The sequence below is a fragment of the Salarias fasciatus genome, chromosome 7 (assembly GCF_902148845.1).
Source record: "Salarias fasciatus chromosome 7, fSalaFa1.1, whole genome shotgun sequence".
In the NCBI taxonomy this organism is placed as follows: domain Eukaryota; kingdom Metazoa; phylum Chordata; class Actinopteri; order Blenniiformes; family Blenniidae; genus Salarias; species Salarias fasciatus.
Window position 1 is genome coordinate 4,310,920 of NC_043751.1, and position 18,967 is coordinate 4,329,886.

Below are 18,967 nucleotides of genomic sequence, written 5' to 3' on the forward strand. Positions count from 1 at the left end.
TAAACATCATCCAAAGATGAGAGGATATGCAGCAAATATTGTGCAACATTATGTCTCACCCCATAGGCTCAGACCTGTCACATGACTGACACACTTTCATACAGGCAGTCCTGGCCAAAGAGAGAAGTCCAAATTCCTCCACATATCTGGTGGTGATTGTTACCCAGAGTTTCAATGGAGATCCCAGTGGTGGATTTCGGTGCTGGCAGCCTGAATAAGAAACATGTGACTGACGATGAGCTGCAGAAGCTGGGAAAAGAGCTGAAGACTGCCTTTTCTGAAATTGGCTTTGTTTTTCTGAAGAACTTTGGGATCAGTGAGGAGGAGGTGAGGAGACATGCACAGAGGGAAGTCATTATGTCCACTTCAGGTTGCTGGAAGTGAAATGTTTCTCTTGTTTGTTCAGGTGCAGCGTGTCATGGACATAAACAAGAAGTTTTTCCTGCAGCCAGAAGAACTGAAACAGCCCTTCTCCATTAACACCTTCTCCCAGGACCCCTACCATGGCTGGGTGTCTCTGCAGACAGAGAGGTAGAAACACTGTGGAAAGCAACTTTATCACAATACTTCAGTGTTTTCCATCCTGCTCAAATATATACTAATATTATATTACAGAGGGCAATGGAGTTTTTTTTCTTCTGAAAATTGAAGGAGTTTTGTTTTATGCAACAATATATTGTGAGCACATATGCATTTATGTGTAAGTAAATAAATAACATTGATAACTGGTAACTAACATCTTTAAAGACATTACTGTATATTGCAAATTAGGCATAATATTTTAGATTACTGCTGAGTTAGATAATTGATGTCTAACAATCTTACATCTTAAAATATAATATTATTTTCATTGCATAATGCAGGGTTTATTTCCATTGCTTCACTTCTCAAATATATGTAGTTGCTGGAATTCTCAGCAGCCATAATAATTTGAGTTGGGGAGTGATGCCTACAGGTAATGTTTCAAAGATAAAAATTAAAATATTAGTCATCTGAGTCATTTTAAATCTATTGATCTCTCCTGTCCAAATCTCGAAATGTCCTTGAGCAAGACACTAGTAGGCCTCCGTCAGTCGGTGTTGACTATGGATGATTGCGCCCCAGTTGGATGTCACGTTGGGACCACAGCTGGAACAGCTTCGGTTGTGACTGTTGAGGCCGATCTGAGAGCGACAGACTCTGCCACAGCGGATGCAGGTGTGAGCAGTCGCCGGGTTGTCTTCAGGTGTGCGTGCCTTCTGTCTGGCTCTCTTGTCCTCTGCCAGGGTCTGGATATTCTTTTTGCGTATCTTCAACTGCTTCTTGAGCACACTGCGCCATCTGCTGCGGTCAGCAGCGGTGGTCTCCCAGCTCTCAGTGTTGATGTCCAGAGCTTTCATGTCGCGCTTGCAGACATCGTTGTTTTTTTTTGTTTGTTTGTTTGTTTTTGCAGACATCCCTGTAACGCAGCTTGGGTCGGCCAACAGCTCACCGCACAAGACGTCTTTCGGGATTCTGCCGTTTTCCATCCGGCGAACATGGCCTAGCCAGCGCAGCCTTCGCTGTCTGAGCAGCGTATACATTGTGGGGAGGCCAGCGTGTGTGAGGACCTCTACGTTTGGCACCTTGTCGCTCCTCTTGATGTTGAGGATACGGCGGAGGCAGCACATGTGTAAACTGTTCAGCCTCTGCTCCTGCTTTGCATAAATCGTCCATGCCTCACTGCCATACAGTAGAGTGTTGATGATGGAGGCATTGTACACTGCCATCTTGGTCGTGGTTGTCAGCTTGGGGTTTTCCCAAACACGTGTAGTAGCCGACCAAGTGTAGTTGCAGCTTTCCCGATGTGCTGGTTGACTTCCGCATCGAGGAACAGGTTGTTGCTGATTGTGGACCCATGGTAGGTGAACTGGTGCACAATGCCTAGTTCATAGTTGTCGATAGTAGTGACAGTTGGCTCTTCCACACCCTGGGCCAACATATTGGTCTTTTTCAGGCTGATCGTGAGCCTGAAGTCTTCGCAGGCTTGAGAAAATTTGGTTAATGAGTTCTTGGAGCTCATGCTCTGTGTGAGGTGACTGCAGCATCATCAGCAAAGAGCAGGTCCCTGATCGTGATCTCACGAACTTTGGTCTTTGCGCTCAGCCTGGCAAGGTTGAACAGCTTCCTATCTGATCTGGTGTGCAGGTACAGGACTTCTGTGGCAGTCCCAAATGCGTGCTTTCGGAGCAGGGAGAGGAAGAGCCCAAAGAGGGTGGGCGCCAAGACGAATCCTTGTTTCACCCCGCTCTTGATGTCAAAGGGCTCAGACGTGCTACCTTATTACTGCACCACCGCCTTCATGCTGTCGTGGAATGACCTGATCATGTTGTGTAGTTTTGGGGGTCTTCCAATTTTCATCAGGAGACAGAAGAGTCCTTCCATGCTGATCAAATCAAATGCTTTCGTTAAGTCAATGAAGGCAATGCACAGGGGTTTCTGCTATTGTCTGCACTTTTCCTGCAGCTGAAGAAGGGAGAAGATCATGTCCACTGTGGAGCGCTCTACTCGAAAGCCATACTGGGACTCTGGGTATACACGCTCTCCTAGCTGTTGTAGGTGCGCGAGCATGACTCGGGTGTACACTTTGCTGATGATGCTCAGAAGGTAGATACCTCTGTAGTTGTTCCAGTGACTCCTCTCACCCTTGTTCTTATACAGGGTGACTATCTTGGCATCTCTCATGTCTTGTGGCACACCTCCTTCTTTCTAACATTGACAAAAGGACGTCATGTAGTACTGTAGCTGCAGAAGAGTGGTCTTGCAGCGTTTGATTAGGTCTGGTGGAATGCCGTCAGTTCCTGGTGCTTTTCCACAGGCCAAGCTGTCAATGGCCTTGCCCAGTTCTTCGAGGGTGGGTTCAGCATCCAGTTCCTCCATAACTGGTAGCGGCTCAATGGCGTCAAAAGCAGAAGTGACAACAACATTTTCTGTGGAGAACAATTCTGAGTAGTGCTCTACCCATCTCTCCATCTGCTTGGCTTTGTCAGTAATCACTTCACTGCTTGCCGATTTGAGGGGCACTGTTTTGCTTTGTGTCGGTCCTAGCGCATTCTTTATCCCTTCATACATCCCTCTGATGTTGCCTGTATCTGCTGCATTTTGGATGTTTTCACTGAGCTGTTGCCAGTACTCATTGGTACATCTTCTTGCTGTCTGCTGCACTTTGCTCCTAGCTAAACTGAGTACTTGGAGGGACTTTTCTTGTAATTCAGCTACGACAGCCCTCTCTGCTTCGATAACTGGAGTCATCTCGCCAGACTTTGCATCAAATCAGTCACAGGTCTTGGAGGTCTGCCTTCCAAATTTTGCAAAGGCTGTTTTCTGAATTGTTTCACGGAGGTGGTCCATTTCTCAGAGACGGATTCGTGCGATTGTTCTGCAGACAGGGCATTCTCCAGATATTTGGCAAATTCTTCAATTTTCTCTGGGCACTGCATCTTGGTGGTGCTGATGCGGGGCTTCCGCTTCTGCTTGGTGTGGTGGAGTTTCCGGGGTTGAAGCCTTAGCTTAGCTTATAGCATACTAGTGAGTGGTTGGTGCAGTCCGCACTGTGGTATGTGCGACTGATGAGCACAAACTTGATACTTGCACATCTGACAATGACCATGTCCAGCTGGTGCCAGTGCTTCGAGCATGGGTGTCTCCATGACACTCTGTGTTATGGCTTTGTCTGGAAATAGATATTGATCACGCAGAGACCATGATGCGAGCAAAGCTCCAGCAGGCAATGCCCATTTTCATTCATCTGTCCAACTCCAAACTGTCCAAGGCAGGAGGACCAGGAGTCATGATCGGCACCAACTCGGGCGTTGATGTCACCAAGCAGGACAAGATGTTCACTAGTGGGGACATTCTGAATGATGTTATTCAGGTTGGCATATAACTCATCCTTTGTCTCTGGACTTGATGTCAGGGTGGGAGCGTAGGCACTGACGAGGGTGACTGGGCTGTCAGAGGTATGGAATCGGACAGTCAGCAGGCGTTCAGACCCCCTGTCTCCTGGTTCAACTATTCTCAGCAGGGAGTTCCTCACTGCAAATCCTACTCCATGCTCTCTGTGTTCGTCGGCACTCTTTCCCTGCCAGAAGAAGGTGTAGTCTTTCTTCCAGAGTGTGCCTGTTCCAGCAAGGCATTTTTCTTGCATAGCCACAATGTCTACCCGTAGTCGCAGTAGCTCATCGTTGATCACAGCTGTCTTGCTTGCATCGCTGATTGATAAAAGATTGGACGATAGTTCGCTGGTTATTGTGCAGATGTTCCAGGTTCCAAGTTTGAGAACTGGTCTCTTATTGTTGTTTTGTGTTTTTTTTTTGCCTAGTGCAGTGTTTGCAGTCTGCTTGTCGGTGTTAACCTCATCCCCATGCACCCAATGAGAACTGTGGCGAGACAACGCCTTACTGGCTGGGGGCTGCCCAGCTTGAGGAGGGAGGTAGCTGTCTAGTGGAACCCAAGTCCCTCCCACCCTCGGAAGCAACCCCAGCGCCACACTCTACACCAATCGAGAACTGAGGCTTATTGCCAGTAACTGCTGCTTCCCGTGTTGTGCCGACACTGTGAAACGAAGCTGGAGCCTTCTCTCCAGGGCACAAGCCTGTGCAAGGTGATATGGAGAACCAACTGTAGCCCACGCAGTAGGTCCCTTCTCTCCACACTGCTGATAGAGCCAAAGGAATATCAATGGCTGATACGATTTGGCACCAACGGTGTCGCAGAAGATGCCAGAACACCACCAAACAGCAGCAGACCGCCTTAGGAACTCCAGCTCCTGATCATTCCTCGGGGTTGACTCCCAAAGCCTTTCCTTTGACCGGGGACGCCGCAAGGCAGCGGAGGTTTGAAATCAGGGTTTTCCTTCCTCTAGATGGGCTACCTTCCAGGTTGACGAGCCACCATCTACCCGAAGCATCTGGTTTTAAGGTGCCAGAGTAGAAGCACTTCCGCTGGGCTTAGTGCCTGAGCCACACGAGCAGGCTAGGAGTTGAACTGAGCTGTCAGAGGCTTTTGGAGAAGCACGCCATAAAGAGCATTTTATAAGCAAAGGGAGCTTACGCCTAGTGCCACTCCTGGCTATGACAACCTTGGAGCCAGCAAGAAACTGAAACTCAAATTATTCCCAATAGACTGACAGAGTGCCTTGCTTTGCCGTCCTCTCCACTGGTGTGTAAATGTGTGTATGAATCATTGAAACACACTTTCACATTCACTGTGGAGACTGTAAAGTGTGTAAAAGCACTATATGAGTGAAATCCATTGACCATTCATCAAGGTGAATGAAGTGACGCTTCCTCTCTCATTTCAGGAATTGCCAGCCAGATCAACTGTGTTGCAATAATCTAAAGTAATCAAAAAGCTCTTTGACAAACATCTGTAATGAGTCAATGAGTCAACAAGTTAAGCTGGTTTAGAAATTTTTGGTGTAATATTTGTCTCTGCAACAATTTACTGCAGGATAAAGTATTGATTATATCTTTGAAATCTTGAGATAATTTTAAAGTTTCAGTATCTCTAAGTGTGTAATAACTGGCTTCATAACTGCAACTATAAATATACTTTTTATTCATGTTTAAGTACTTTATGTGTAATGCAGTATTTCTATCAGACTTTTACTTGAGTTGGACTTTGGCGTTCGCTGTTCTACTGAAGATGCTTTCTCTTTTTCTCATTCATGCATTTTCCTTTTTACATCCCAAAAAAATTGAAAGACATGACTTCTTATGCTTCATTTGTTTTTCCAGGTTGAATCCACGTCGACCTGGAGATCTCAAGGAGGCGTTCGACGTTTCTTTACTTCGTCCTGACATAGTAATGAGATCAGGCCAAACCCTGATAACACACACCTCAGTCAAAGATATTTGGATTATTGACTAAACAAAACTTAGAATCTCCCCCTTCAACAATGTGGGAATGCAGAGTTAGCGTTAAAGTCCCAATTACTCAAACTTTTTCCTGAGAAACCTCAGTTTCTGCTGCTTCCTATTGTAGGATTGTGAAACATTGTGTAATAATCTTAACCCATGTTTATCACATATAGGCTCACTGCTGGACTGTGCAGTTTGGAATCAGAGTTGATTTCATCTGTTTCTGTTCTAGAAATGGCCATCATCAGGTGCGCTGCAGGATTTCCAGGAGGTCCAGTGTTCGTTCTTTCAGCGCTGTAAAGAGCTGAGTCTGCGGGTCTTGAGAGTGATAGCCATCGCTTTGGATTTCCACCCAGAAGTGTTCCTGAGCACACACCGTCTCATAGGAAGTATGATCACCACCAACCAGAGCTGGAAGGAGCTGAAAACTTTAGCTCAAGCACAGTTCCTTTCTCGTTTCCTGAATTAAACTTAATTATGAGTGCAATTCCAAATTAATCTAGTATTGTTTTATGATCACAATTCAATGCATTGTCAAAACTGTTCATTTGGTTTGATTTACTTGTAAGGAATTGTGCATATACGTATGTGCATATTTGTGCATACTTGTGCATATTTGCATGGTTAAAAAAAATGTAGATTCAAAGAAGGGATATTCTCTGTTAAAAGTCCAAACCTTTTGTGCCTTTACAACCTAGGCACTTATAAATAACAGGATCAGAAGCAAATCAGAAGCAAACTGCGATCACGGTGCTGTGTCTCCTGCAGCTGAGGAGAACAGCACCACGCTGCGCTCCCTCTTCTATCCTCCAGTGAAGAGTGAAACAGTGAAGGAGGGTCAGCTGCGGTGCGGTGAGCATTCCGACTATGGCAGCATCACTCTGCTGTTCCAGAACTCCGAAGGTCTGCAGGTAAACAGCTCAATATTGGACACCATTTGTCAACTTTTGATAGTTTTCAGTGCCTCATGTAGCTACAGTTTTATAGTATATTCTAATTATCCACTGAGTGTGGCTTCTTGCTTCCAGGAAGAGATTCAAACACTAGTTCAAGTACAGATATTTAATTGAGTAATCTTGTATATTTACTTGTATTTGTTGACAAATATGATCTTGTCATTTTGTGAATAAAAAAAAGTCGAAATAATTTTCCAGCCAAAGTTGTGAAACATCATAAACCCATTACTGGTACATATCCGCAAAAATTTAGTGCTGTGGAAAAGTTTCTCTTCTTCTCATAATTCAGTTCAGACTTTGAAACTTTCCTCTATTTCTTATCATTGAACTTAAATATTTCAAAGCCTTTGGCTTATTTTTGCTTGAAATCTTTTGGCTTATATGTTTTCGTGTATTAAAGGTATAGTGGATGATTTTCTCAAAGTCGAAGCCAAACGTCTGTTACTCGCTTTTTGAAAAACGCACATGCGCCAGGCCAACCTACCCGCGCTACTGCTCCTCCCGAGGAAACGCCTATCAATTGTCGGGAGCGTGCGAGCACGCACACATCTTCCCCGGGCGTGCACGGCTCTGTTTACAGTTTCTGCAGTCGGCCTCGCTTATAAAGCTTATTTTCCGAAACAGTTACAGTTTCATTATGTCAGACTCACCATCGGTAAGTACTGGCTGAAACCGAAGCTAAAATAAACGCCCTGAATGCGCATACGCAGATAACGGGAACGAGCGCGCTTGACGGCGTTACGCAAGCATTTCTCCAGCGTGATTGACATGTTGGAGGACCAATAGTTGAGATTCGCATCCCGGAATTCAAAGGCTAAGAACATCATCCACTGTACCTTTAACAATGTAAACTGGCAAAACAATTCCCTTCACAATAATGTTCTTTTTTTGGATGTAGCTGGATGTTTTTCACACCTTGACATTATACAGGTGTTATGGGTGTTCTACTTTGTGTGATGCTTAGCTCACCGACGGGCTTCGCTATTGGTAACTCGTCTTGGCGCCAGCCAGACACTGAGACAGATCAAAGCAGTTGCCACGCCAATCAGTGGAGAGTGACCCCCCCCCCCCCCCCCCCTGCTCACAGTACCTGCACACTCCCAGGCAAGGAGCATTGAGCGTTCCTCTCCTGCATCTTTCACCCGCTCTCCTCTGCCGGGGTCGCAGTGGAGTCGGGGAAAGCATGATTGGCCCAGGTCCATGAGTAACGGCGCCTGCGCAGTGGGGCAGTGGGGCAGTGCTGTCTCCACGCTGCCCGGGTCTGATCATGGCGCCGCTGGCTCGACGCGACTTGAGTTCATGGCCACCTCGTCTGCATCGGCTGCCACATTTCGGCAGGGTTTGGCAGGACACCTGGCTTCTCCTCCCACCTTGAGCCCAGGCCGTGCATGGCCCTTTCGAAGGAGGCCCCCCGCGTTTGTGCTCCGAGATGGCGGGCTGGCTGGTGTTTCTGGATGTAAACGTGGTGCAGCCGCTGACGCTTCACTTCCACACATGGAGAGATGTGTTGGGCCCGCTCTCACCCTGGCTGTCCAGGACGCTGAGAAACGGTTACACCCTACAGTTTGCATGTTGTCCCCCCCATTCTGTGGCATCCTCCGCACGTGGCTCAGTTGACCCTCAGGGATGGCAGCGCTCATGGAGGCGTCCTCTCTCCTGCGCCAGGGCGCAATAACGGAGGTCGACCTGGAGGAGGCACACTCGGGTTTCTACTCCCCCTATTTCTTGATTCCCAAGAAGCAGGGGGGAGCGAGGCCTATTCTGGAGATTCTGCTGTGGGCAGATCCTCACCTAGCCTCTCTGGAAGCCCGACATGTGCCCGGGGATCTCAATGTTGGTGGGAGGTCCACTGCCCAATGAGTGGTGCCTGTCACCCTGGATAACTACCGAGATCTGGCCCAGGTTCAGCCGCCCCGCAGCCGACCTTTTCGCAAGTGCAGAGAACGCACAGTGCCCACTCTGGTTATCGCTCAGGTCATCAGATGACCCTCCTCTCGGGGTGGACGCCTTGGCTAGAGGTATATGAAATCCGTTTTATTTTTTCCCCAATTCCGTTTTATTTTTTCCCAAATTCCGTTTTTTCCGTTTTAATATTTCAGAATTTGGTATTTTGTTTTTTATGCTTATTTTTACCATTAAAAAAAGGTGTCTGGTAAGTGGAAATGAATAAATGTCCACAATTTAATAGGATATAACAGTCCATTTAATGTTTAAAGTCCTGCAACAAAGAAATACTTTTCAATTAGTCGCATGCGTCTTTGCGAGTCCAGTCCACAGTACGTTAACAGTATTTACAAAAAAGCTTTTCCCCTGAGGCATAAAAGTCCGTGTACTGTTCTGCTCTGTATTTAGCGCTTAGCGTGGAGTTTCATAACTTTCTTGAATGTGTGAGAAGGGAGGGAGCAGCTCGCATGGACATCGTGTTGTTGCGTCGCGTCTCGTCGCGGCTGGAACACGCGTTCACATTTGTTTTCAATTGTATTTTGACGCAAAATCGCGGAAAGCATTTGGCGTTGTGAACGCACCTTTAGCATGTTAGCAGCGCTGTGGAAGTGACGTACACGTTGCAGCAGCTCGGGCGGTCCCCCCGGCATGTTTGCTTTGCACTATAAGGTTCCATTTTCTCCCAAAAACTGAATTTCAGACCAGATTAGGATGAATTCCGCAATATTCCGCATTTTATTCCAATTCCGTTTTTATTGGTCATTTCCGCGATTCCGTCCGCGATTCCGTTAACACGGATTTCATATAGCTCTAGCCTTGGCTCACAGGTCTTGGCTTCAGGGCCTCCTGTACACCTTCCCACGACCCACCTCCTTGCCCCCCTGCTGCGCAGGATGACATTGCGGGGCCTTCACATCCTGGTAGTGGCCCCAGACAATCCCAGCGCCAGGTGGTTCCCGGACCTGGTGTGGATGTTTGGTCGAGGATCCCTGGCTGAACCAGACACTCTCATCCAGGCAGGGGGCACCCTTCGGTCACACCCTGTCCTGGGCAGGAGACTCCTGGTCTGGATGCTGAGAGGGTCAGACTAGCCAAGCTAGATCTTCCCCTGTCAGTGGTGTCAGCTATCCAGAGTGCCAGGGCCCCCTCCACTATTAAGGCCTATAAGTCTCGGTGGTGCCTCTTTGCGACATGGTGTCAGGAAAGAGGTTTGGACCCCAGCTCCTGCTCTGTTGGTGGGGTTCTGGAGTTTTTACAGGGACTCTTGGATACTGGCCGGTCTGCATCCACCCTTGGGGTGTTTGTGTCTGCCATCACGACAGGTCACGAGGGCTTCGGTCGCTTCTCAGCGCGCAGCCAGCATTTCCTTCGGGGTGCGTGCAGGCTGAGGCCTTCCCCTAGGCATGTGGTTCCCCCTTGGGACCTCCACACTGTGTGGGAGGGTCTGGGGGACCTCCGTTTGAGCCCCTGGAACAGACGGACGTCCGTTTTCTGTCTTTCTAGGCTGTCCTCCTTTTGGCCTTGGCATCGGCCAAAAGAGTCGGTGACTTGTGTGCCCTTTCGGTCCAACCTTCCTGCTTATCGTTCTGTCAGGATGGCGGACTGGTTCATCTCTGGCCCAATCCAGCCTTTCACCCCAAGGTGATTGCCTTGGACTTCGTGGAGTTTGGGGCCAGGGGGCGTGGTGCCCCGCTGTCGTCCCAGCGCCTTGCCCACTGGGTTGGTGGTGCTATTGCTGCGGCTTACGAGGCACGGAACCGTCCTCCGCTGGCAGTGATTCGGGCCAGCTCCACGCGTGAAGTTTCCGCATCTGTGGCTCTGTGCCGAGGGGTCACTGTGGATGACATCTGTCAGGCTGCCTCCTGGTCTTCGGCATCCACCTTTTTGCGGTCATATCTCATGGATATGTGCATGGACTCAGTGGCTCTGTCGGTCTGAAGCGGGGACAGGGGTCTTGTTGCTTAGATGACCTGACTAATCTCGTGGGCTGCTGTGTTTTCCCTTGGGGAATATAGGCTGCAGTGGTGAACCCTGGTGCATGCCGGGTGGGCTCTGTCGAGGCCTTACCCGGCGTATGTGTGTTTGCTGTCGTTATGTCACGACTGTTTCTGACACATGTGCGGTCAGTGCCTCAGTGTGAGGGCGCTTGATATTGGTGTCTTGGGGCTCTGTGGGCGGCCTGCTTTGCTCCTTCATTCAATCTTGTCAGCCTGTTCACCTGGGGGTACATTTATCCCTATGGCCCCCGCCTTTGGTAGTGACCAATAGCGAAGCCCGTAGGTGGGCTAAGCATCATACGAAGTAGAAATAATAGTTACAGAACGTAACTACAGTTCTACAAGTGTGTGTGAGCCCACCAACTGCAAGCCCAGCTGGACTGCCTCTCTCCTGTGAGCTGACTCAAAGAAGGGAGATTGGATTGGCGCGGCAACTACTCTGGTCTGTCTCAGTGTCTGGCTGGTGCCAAAAGGAGTTACCAATAGCGAAGCCTGTAGGTGGGCACACACACACTCGTAGAACTGTGTTACGTTCAGTAACTATTATATTTTGACCACAACCCAAGTTTGCGTTTAGCTGAAAGAAAAGTTGACGTAAGATATTGCTGATGGATTCAAGAAAATGTGAAAATATCTAAAGAAAAAGTCATATTGTTGCCTGCGTGTGCTCAGTGTGTTTGTTGAATTATTCAAATTTTCCTTAGCTCAGTGATTGATGTGACCTTTTTCACCTTTCAGGTTTGTACACGTTCGGGGGAGTTCATCTCTGCTCCTGTGATCCCTGGAACCGTCCTCATCAACATCGCCGACCTGATGCAGCGCTGGACCAGCGACAAGCTCGTCTCTGTGGTCAGCTATGACGATTTAATTTCTTTATCCATACTTTTTTTTTAACATGACACTGCTGACTCGCTTAACTTTACGTTTGCTTAATCGTCCGATAGGAGCTTAGTGTGGAATGGGTGAGTGGTGGTGGGGGTGCGGTGGGTGGTGGTGGGGCACGATTGTATTTTGCACCAGAAGGTATCATTAAAGTTGACTTTATGTTGAGATTGATGTCATTTTTTAGAAATAGTGTGATTTTGTGAAAAAATAGAAATTTTTATAATGTATACTTTGTGTCAGAATAACTAAACAAAACTTTGAAGTTCAACTTTTAAAGGTGCATGAAGGAGTTTTTCAACTTGAAAAATATGTATTTTCCACCATAAATATGTTACAAATATTGAATGATGTGTAGAATGTGCCTTGACATATTCGTTGCAAATACCGCTAACAGCGCTAAACTGTCACTTGTAAGTTTCCGGTGCCGGTCCGGAACTGGGAGAGTTAGAGACGATTTGACGTAGTGCACGCTCCTGCTGGCCTGACTCGCTTAGCTTTCGTTTTGTCCGCCATTACTCCACCAGATGCTTAGCGAGAAACAACTGAGCAGTATTAGAAAAGACCGGCTTCTAGCACTGCCACAACTCCAGCACAGACCCCACACAGACAAAAGAAACTTAAATTTTACTCGAGCGCTACTAAAAGAGTGAGGAAGGAGTTCCCCTCTTCCATGCACGTACATGCAGGCAAGCCACGCAAGCGTTTCACTAAGCTGCAGTTACGCCCAAGGCCTGCTGGGGCCGTTGTTTTGCATGAAATGTGCAAACTCCTTAATGCACCTTTAAGGGTATTAAGATACTGTTTTACCAGTATGACCTATTTAAGCTGAAAGTGGGCTGTTTGTGGCCCCTCAACAGGAAAGTGTTTTACAGCCCTGCTGCAGACAGTATTTCAACAACCAAGACATCAGAGGCTTGATGATGAGCTTGCTTTGCTCCCCAGGTTCACAGGGTTTTGTTGCCCTCTGTTGGAGACTCCAGCACTCGTCAGTCCCTGGCTTTCTTCGTTCAACCAGACGACGAGGCTGTGATCACTTGCTGCGACGGCTCAAACAAATACCCGCCTGTTAAAGCAGGCGAATACCTCCTCCAGTGCCTCAATGCTGCTTATTAGAGAAGCTGAATATCCCACCACTGCTTATTGATGCTGAAATTTTGCCTACACAAAACCTGTCAAGCCCCTAATGAATTTAATCACACTGCCATGTCACTTTTTATTAGTTTGCACTATGATTACCTCCGCCAGCAGGTTATGGAATCACGTCAGTTTGTTGGTTTGTTTGTTAGCAACATTACTGAAAAAGTAATGGACGGATTGCAATGAAACTTTGTGGAAAGGTGGGTCTTGGGCTAACTTAGAATCCATTAAATTTTGGTGATGATCCGGATCACTGTCTGGATCCAGGAATTTTTAAAAGGATTCTTTATCATTGAGAGATAGGGCAGTCTTTCACATAGTTGGGCAGGCCCGCCGACAGGGGGCGTGCGGCATGCGGCACGGCTTGGTGACTGATTTGACCTGCGGCGGAGGTTTGCGCTCTCTGAGTGCCAAATTTTAGTGTTTTTAATGTTCTTAGTGAGTTGATGTCTGGAATTATAAAGACCAAATGGGAAACTTGCGAGACCAGTCACTTTATTCTCAACTTTCACAATTTTAACACTTTCATACACAGGATGTTGGCTGCACAGATTGAAGTGCATGAAAAGGAAATATTCATTAAAAAAATGTTAAAGCTAAACTAGCTTTCTTACCTGGCTTGATAGCTTATATTTAAATGTTTGAAGAGTCAGTTGCTGACATGGTGCTTGTTCTGCAAATAAAGTTTTTCATTCTTCTGAGGGGAAAAAAGTCAACTTCATTTTAAGGTGATAAAAGAAAAAAGAAATCATCATGACAAACAGTTTTCTGCATACACAACCACACCACAACCATCTTGAAGTGGAGAAAAATAATGTAAACCTATATTAACTTCATTTGTTACTGAGAAAATACCACTAATTTCTTTTGCGGATATAAACATCTTGATGATAGTAAAGGAGTTCCACAACATAAAGTTCATTTTCCTAACATTCCACTTCTGAAATAAGTAACTCTTTTCACCACAAAAATAAATTCCTTTTTCAAGTAACTTGTATTTCCCAGCTCAGTCCGAGCTCTTTTCTTCCCCAGATCACATTTACCTCCAGCCACAGCGTGGGGAGCATTCTGCGCTCTGAGCAGACCTTCAACACACAGCGGACTGATTACTGCTGAGTGAATTGAAGGCCCATGGTGGAAGAACTCACCCACGTTGGATCCACCTCCAGCCTGGGAGGAAGGAAGGACGTGCAGACGTGATGCACATTCGCAGTGTTGACCTGAATGCTGACGTTGCTGTAGTGGACCTCCTGAGCGTTATACGTGCCCTCTCTGGGACAGATGTTGCTCTCGCCTGAAAAGGGAGCCATGATGATGGTGTGTCTCTGCTCGCACAGCGGAATGTGGGTGAGAAACTCCCGTCGCTGGTCCGAATCCCTGCGAGACGAAGCGGCTGGTCAGACCTGTCGAACTCTGACACCAGCACGTTCTTCATGTCGGACATCCTGGTGAGCGACACGCAGAGCCTCCCCGAGGCCCTCCGGTGGGCGTCCTGGGGCAACTCCTCCAGCAGGGAGTCCCGAACGGTCCGCAGGAGGCTGAAGGTCGGGTGGAAAACTCGCAGAGAGTGTTTTCTGGCCTCTGAGGCGGTGGTCAGAATGTTGGCGCAGAGCTGTTCTGAGGAGGGACGATGCACAAGAAGCTCTTCAGGGAGAGTGAGAAATCCCCTGTGGCTTGGCAACGCAACTTCATTGACCTGCCACATTTCTGCTACGAGAAAACTCAAACACATCAACAAATCACCAACATGATCATTATGGCGACAATGCAGAAATAAGGCTTCAATGCATTATAACATAGGACATAATTAACAAACAGGTAAAAACTTACAGGAGAAAACCTGCAGTGTGAAATTTCAGACAATGATTGGACAGTTTGTACTCATGTGGTTCAGCATTAGAACAGTAGATTAACAGGATTTAATGTATTAGTCCTCAAAAAGTATTTGTGTGAGGTGTAACCCGTTTTATCCCACTGTCAGCTCTGATCAGCTCTTTATGTGTCTTTTATGTGTACGTATATATAAATATGGGAGTTTTGGACTATTTATGAAGTGTGTGAAGCTCTCCAATTTTATAATCTTTGAATTTTATTGTTTCTTCACAATATTGTTAACATAATCTCATGCATAATTCAGTGCATAATTCCAAAGTGATTTTTTTGGGGGGTTTTGAGATGTTATTTTCATTTATGGTTGCGCAACAAAAAAAGCAAAAAACACTATGTGGAACAATTTGTTGTTTTCCCTGTGGAATTTGACCATGAACATCTGCATGTGTCACTGAGCCTGCCTACTCTGCTTCCTACAAGTATCCTTCACAGCAAGTGTTTGGAGATGGCACATCTTTGACCTTTATGCAAGGTCATGCAGTTCAACTCATACTGGAAGAAAAACAAGATTTATGTTGCATGATATGAACATGATCAAGTTGGATTATGTTTTAGTACTTTGTTATTTTAGTTTTGAATGACATTTGATGACCATACCCCATAAATATAGTTTTATTTGTTTGGTTTCCTCAATTAAAAATTACGTATAAGAGAAAAACACATTTATTGCAATTGGAATTAAAAAAACAGTGTGATGAGGAATGAAAGTAATAAACAGTAATTTAAAAAGCCACATTAATGTTATTTAACAAAAAAAAAACCAAACAAACAACAGAAACAAAGAAGCTTGTGCCGTCCATAAATGTGACTCACCTATAGGAATCCCAACAGCCAGAGCTGCTGCTACAAGACACCCAGAAGAAGCTCCGCAGATCTTTGAGGCTCCATCGACTAAGTGTGGGGCCCGCTCCAGGATGCAGCTCAGCGCTCCCACATAGTAAATACTCCTGAACCCGCAGCCGGCAAAGGAGATGTTCCACTCCTCCAGCCAGTTGAACGTCATCCTTCTGTTAGACACTGATGAAAACTCAGACCTGCAGCTCTGATATGATCATTTTCATGGTCGCCTCTCTCAGTGGGGCTGCTGTGTGTTGGGGTCCCTCCAGGAGAGAATGTGTTGTTTCCACGTTGCTCATAGGTGGAATGGGCAGGGCTTCAGATTGCCATGGTAGGTATTATGCAACTTACTAGGCTCACAGGTCACATGTTCTAAACCAGAAAACAAGCTTGAGTCCTTTCACTGACAGCAGGCCAACTGCACACTGCCTGTTTTCATAATTTCCTTAACCCTTGCCACCCTGGAGGTATTTGATAATTGTTAACTAAAAACTGACATTTGCAGTGTTCATTCAACGATTGCAAAACTGTCTGACTGCCAGAGATATGTTTTTCTTTAACTGTCCAGATCATAGTTTCAATATGATTAAAGTGAAAATACCCCAAATTGGATTATTTTTTTGTAATTCTCGAGCTCTAGAAACAAAAACGTTGTTTATCTGATGTCTCCAATCAGAGAATCCATAAAAGATCAAATTGAACTTCACTGGTACTTAATTAAATGAGCTCAATATTATTGTTCTCAGCTTGTATTTCTTAAGATATTTTATAGTCATTGTGCCTTTTTATATTCTAAAAAAATGTATTTCACTTAAAAACTGCTTTTTTAAAGATGAATAACAAGTCTATGTCTACTGTGATAACTATGAGCCAAAAACATCAACAATACTCATAGTTATAACTGATAATCTGGTAGTAGTAGTATGAACAGGGACAGCAGTAATGATGACAATAATAGCAAGAAGAGGAGGAGGAAAGAGAAGAAATTAGAAACATTAGGATACTAGACATCCATTCTAGACTTCCCTGTCCCCAGACTCTTCCTCCAGCTCTTCCGGGAGGATTCCAAGGTGTTCCCAGGCCAGCTGCGAGACACAGTCTCTCTAGCGTGTCCTAGGTCTTCCCTGGTGGGACATGCCCAGAACACCTCCCTAGGGAGGCGTCCAGGAGGCATCCTGAACAGATGCTGAGTCTCCTCAGCTGGCTCCTCTGGATGTGGAGGAGTAGCGGCTCTAATCTGAGCTCCTCCCTGGTGACTGAGCTCCTCACCCTATCTCTAAGGGAGCGCCCAGCCACCCTACGAAGGAAGCTCATTTCAGCTGCCTGTATCCGGGATCTTGTCCTTTCGGTCAAGACCAAAAGCTCATGACCATAGATGAGGGTGGGAAGGTAGATTGACCGGTGAATCGAGAGCTTCGTCTTTCGGCTCAGCTCCTTTTTCACCACGACAAACTGATACAACGACCGCATCACTGCAGCCGCTGCACCGATCCGTCTGTCAATCTCACGCTCCATCCGTCCCCCACTCGTGAAAAAGTCCCCAAGATACTTAAACTCCTCCACTTGGGCCAGAGTCTCTCCACCGACCTGGAGAGGGCAGATCACCTTCTTCCAGTCGAGGACCATGGCGTCCGATTGGGAGGTGCTGATCCTCATCCCTATCGCTTCACACTCAGCTGCGAACCGCCCCAGTGCATGCTGTAGGTCCAGATTCGATGGAGCCAACAGGACTACATCATCTGCAGAAAGCAAAGATGAAATTCTGTGGTCCCCGAACCGGACCCCCTACGGCCCCTGGCTGCACCTAGAAATTCTGTCCATAGAAATGATGAACAGAACCGGTGACAAAGGGCAGCCCTGCCAGAGTCCAGGATGCACCGGGAACAGGTCCGACTTACTGCCGGCAATGTGGACCAGACTCCTGCTTCGGTCATACAGAGACCGGACAGCCCTAAAAAAGGGGTCCCGGACTTCGTACTCACAAAGCACCCCCACCAAGACACCACGAGGGATGCAGTCGATGGCCTTCTCCAAGTCCACAAAACACATGTGAACTGGTTGGGCGAACTCCCACGAACCCTCGAGCACCCAGTGGAGGGTATAGAGCTGGTCCAGTGTTCTGCCACCGGAACGTTTCGCATTGTTCCTCCTGGATCTGAGGTTCGACTATCGGTCGAATCCTCCTCTCCAGTAGCCTGGAATAGACTTTCCCAGGGAGGCTGAGGAGTGTGATCCCCCTATAGTTAGAGCATATCCTCCAGTTCCCCTTTTTAAACAGGGGGACCACCACCCCGGTCTGCCAATCCAGAAGCACCGTCCCCGACCACCACGCGATGTTGCAGAGACGTGTCAACCAAGACAGTCCCTGCATATCCAGAGACTTAAGGTACTCGAGGCAAATCTCGTCCACCCCCGGTGCCTTGCCACCGAGGAGCTTACCAACCACCTCGGTGACTTCGGCTTGGGTGATGGACGAGTCCACCTCTGAGACCTCAGCCTCTGCTTACTCTACGAAGACGTGGCGATGGGATTGAAGAGGTCCTCGAAGTATTCCTTCCACCGTCCTATGACATCCCCAGTTGAGGTCAGCAGCTCCCGTCCTCCATTGTAAACAGCGTTAGTGGAGACCTGTCAGAAAAAATCCAGACAGAAAGGAGTTTGTCCTTTGAGTTTCTTGTGGTTTGCATTGAAAGTTTGTATTTTACATTGGAATTTATGGACAGTATTTAATTTTCTCTTCTAAAAAGAGTTATTGCAGGGGTTGAGCAAGGCAGGCAATTAATAAAGGCCCTGTGCTGTAAAGAAGAAAATTGTGACATTAGTCCATATCAATGACAAACCCTTTATTAAAGCGACTCTAAGGAACTTTCAGTTTTCATTGATTATGGCGGCGCCAGTGGACAAAAGCGGTAGTGTTTTGCCTGAATGAATAATACAGTTCCCATGAGGACTAGCGCGTGGCGAGGTAAAATGCTGCTCCCGGTGGCATACTGTCAGACTGAACTCGCCTACATTTGTTTCCAGTGGCCGTGTGAGGGATGGATAACGACAAGGTAATGAATCTAATGGTGGCTAAGCAATGTTATATCATGACGTGACGCATGCCGTAAAGCAGTTCGCACATTTGGAGTTTTTTAGTGTGCAGGGTTCCTACCACCCTCCTCACAGCTGCTTATTCCAAGTGAAAGCAATACTGACGCCCTCAGGCCGTGACAGAGGGGTCATTCAACTAGCTGCAAGTCGATGTATCATCACAAAATATATTAAAATGTTTTATTAAGGTTGAAAAGTTCCTTAGTGTCGCTTTAAGGCAGTGTCTGTTGCAGGGATAATATGTCAGGAAGCCCTGTAATGGGACTCTCTACTTGTAACAGTGTAGAAGTCAGGAGGGGAACAGTTAGAAAAGTAGTTTCATCCCTGCTGACCACTTTCATTATAATAA

The 18,967-nt window shown here is 46.8% G+C and overlaps 1 protein-coding gene and 1 pseudogene across 1 annotated transcript; one reads left to right on the forward strand and one right to left on the reverse strand.

Annotated features, from left to right (window-relative positions):
• Positions 1–174: 174 nt before the first annotated feature.
• LOC115391440 (UPF0676 protein C1494.01-like) lies at positions 175–12,917 on the forward strand. The gene is made up of 7 exons (XM_030095704.1): positions 175–327; positions 407–531; positions 5,757–5,823; positions 6,112–6,268; positions 6,648–6,790; positions 11,515–11,625; positions 12,604–12,917. Exons 1-7 carry the CDS (start codon positions 175–177, stop codon positions 12,772–12,774), a joined length of 927 nt encoding a protein of 308 aa, XP_029951564.1. The 3' UTR covers positions 12,775–12,917.
• Positions 12,918–13,904: 987 nt separating this feature from the next.
• LOC115391516 (patatin-like phospholipase domain-containing protein 2) lies at positions 13,905–15,793 on the reverse strand (annotated as a pseudogene).
• Positions 15,794–18,967: the final 3,174 nt, after the last annotated feature.

Coding starts and splice junctions, on each gene's coding strand:
- LOC115391440 (XM_030095704.1), top strand. CDS start 175: ATGGAGATCCCAGTGGTGGATTTCGGTGCTGGCAGCCTGAATAAGAAA. Junction 328..406: donor TTGGGATCAGTGAGGAGGAG/GTGAGGAGACAT, acceptor TTGTTTGTTCAG/GTGCAGCGTGTCATGGACAT. Junction 6,791..11,514: donor AGAACTCCGAAGGTCTGCAG/GTAAACAGCTCA, acceptor TTCACCTTTCAG/GTTTGTACACGTTCGGGGGA.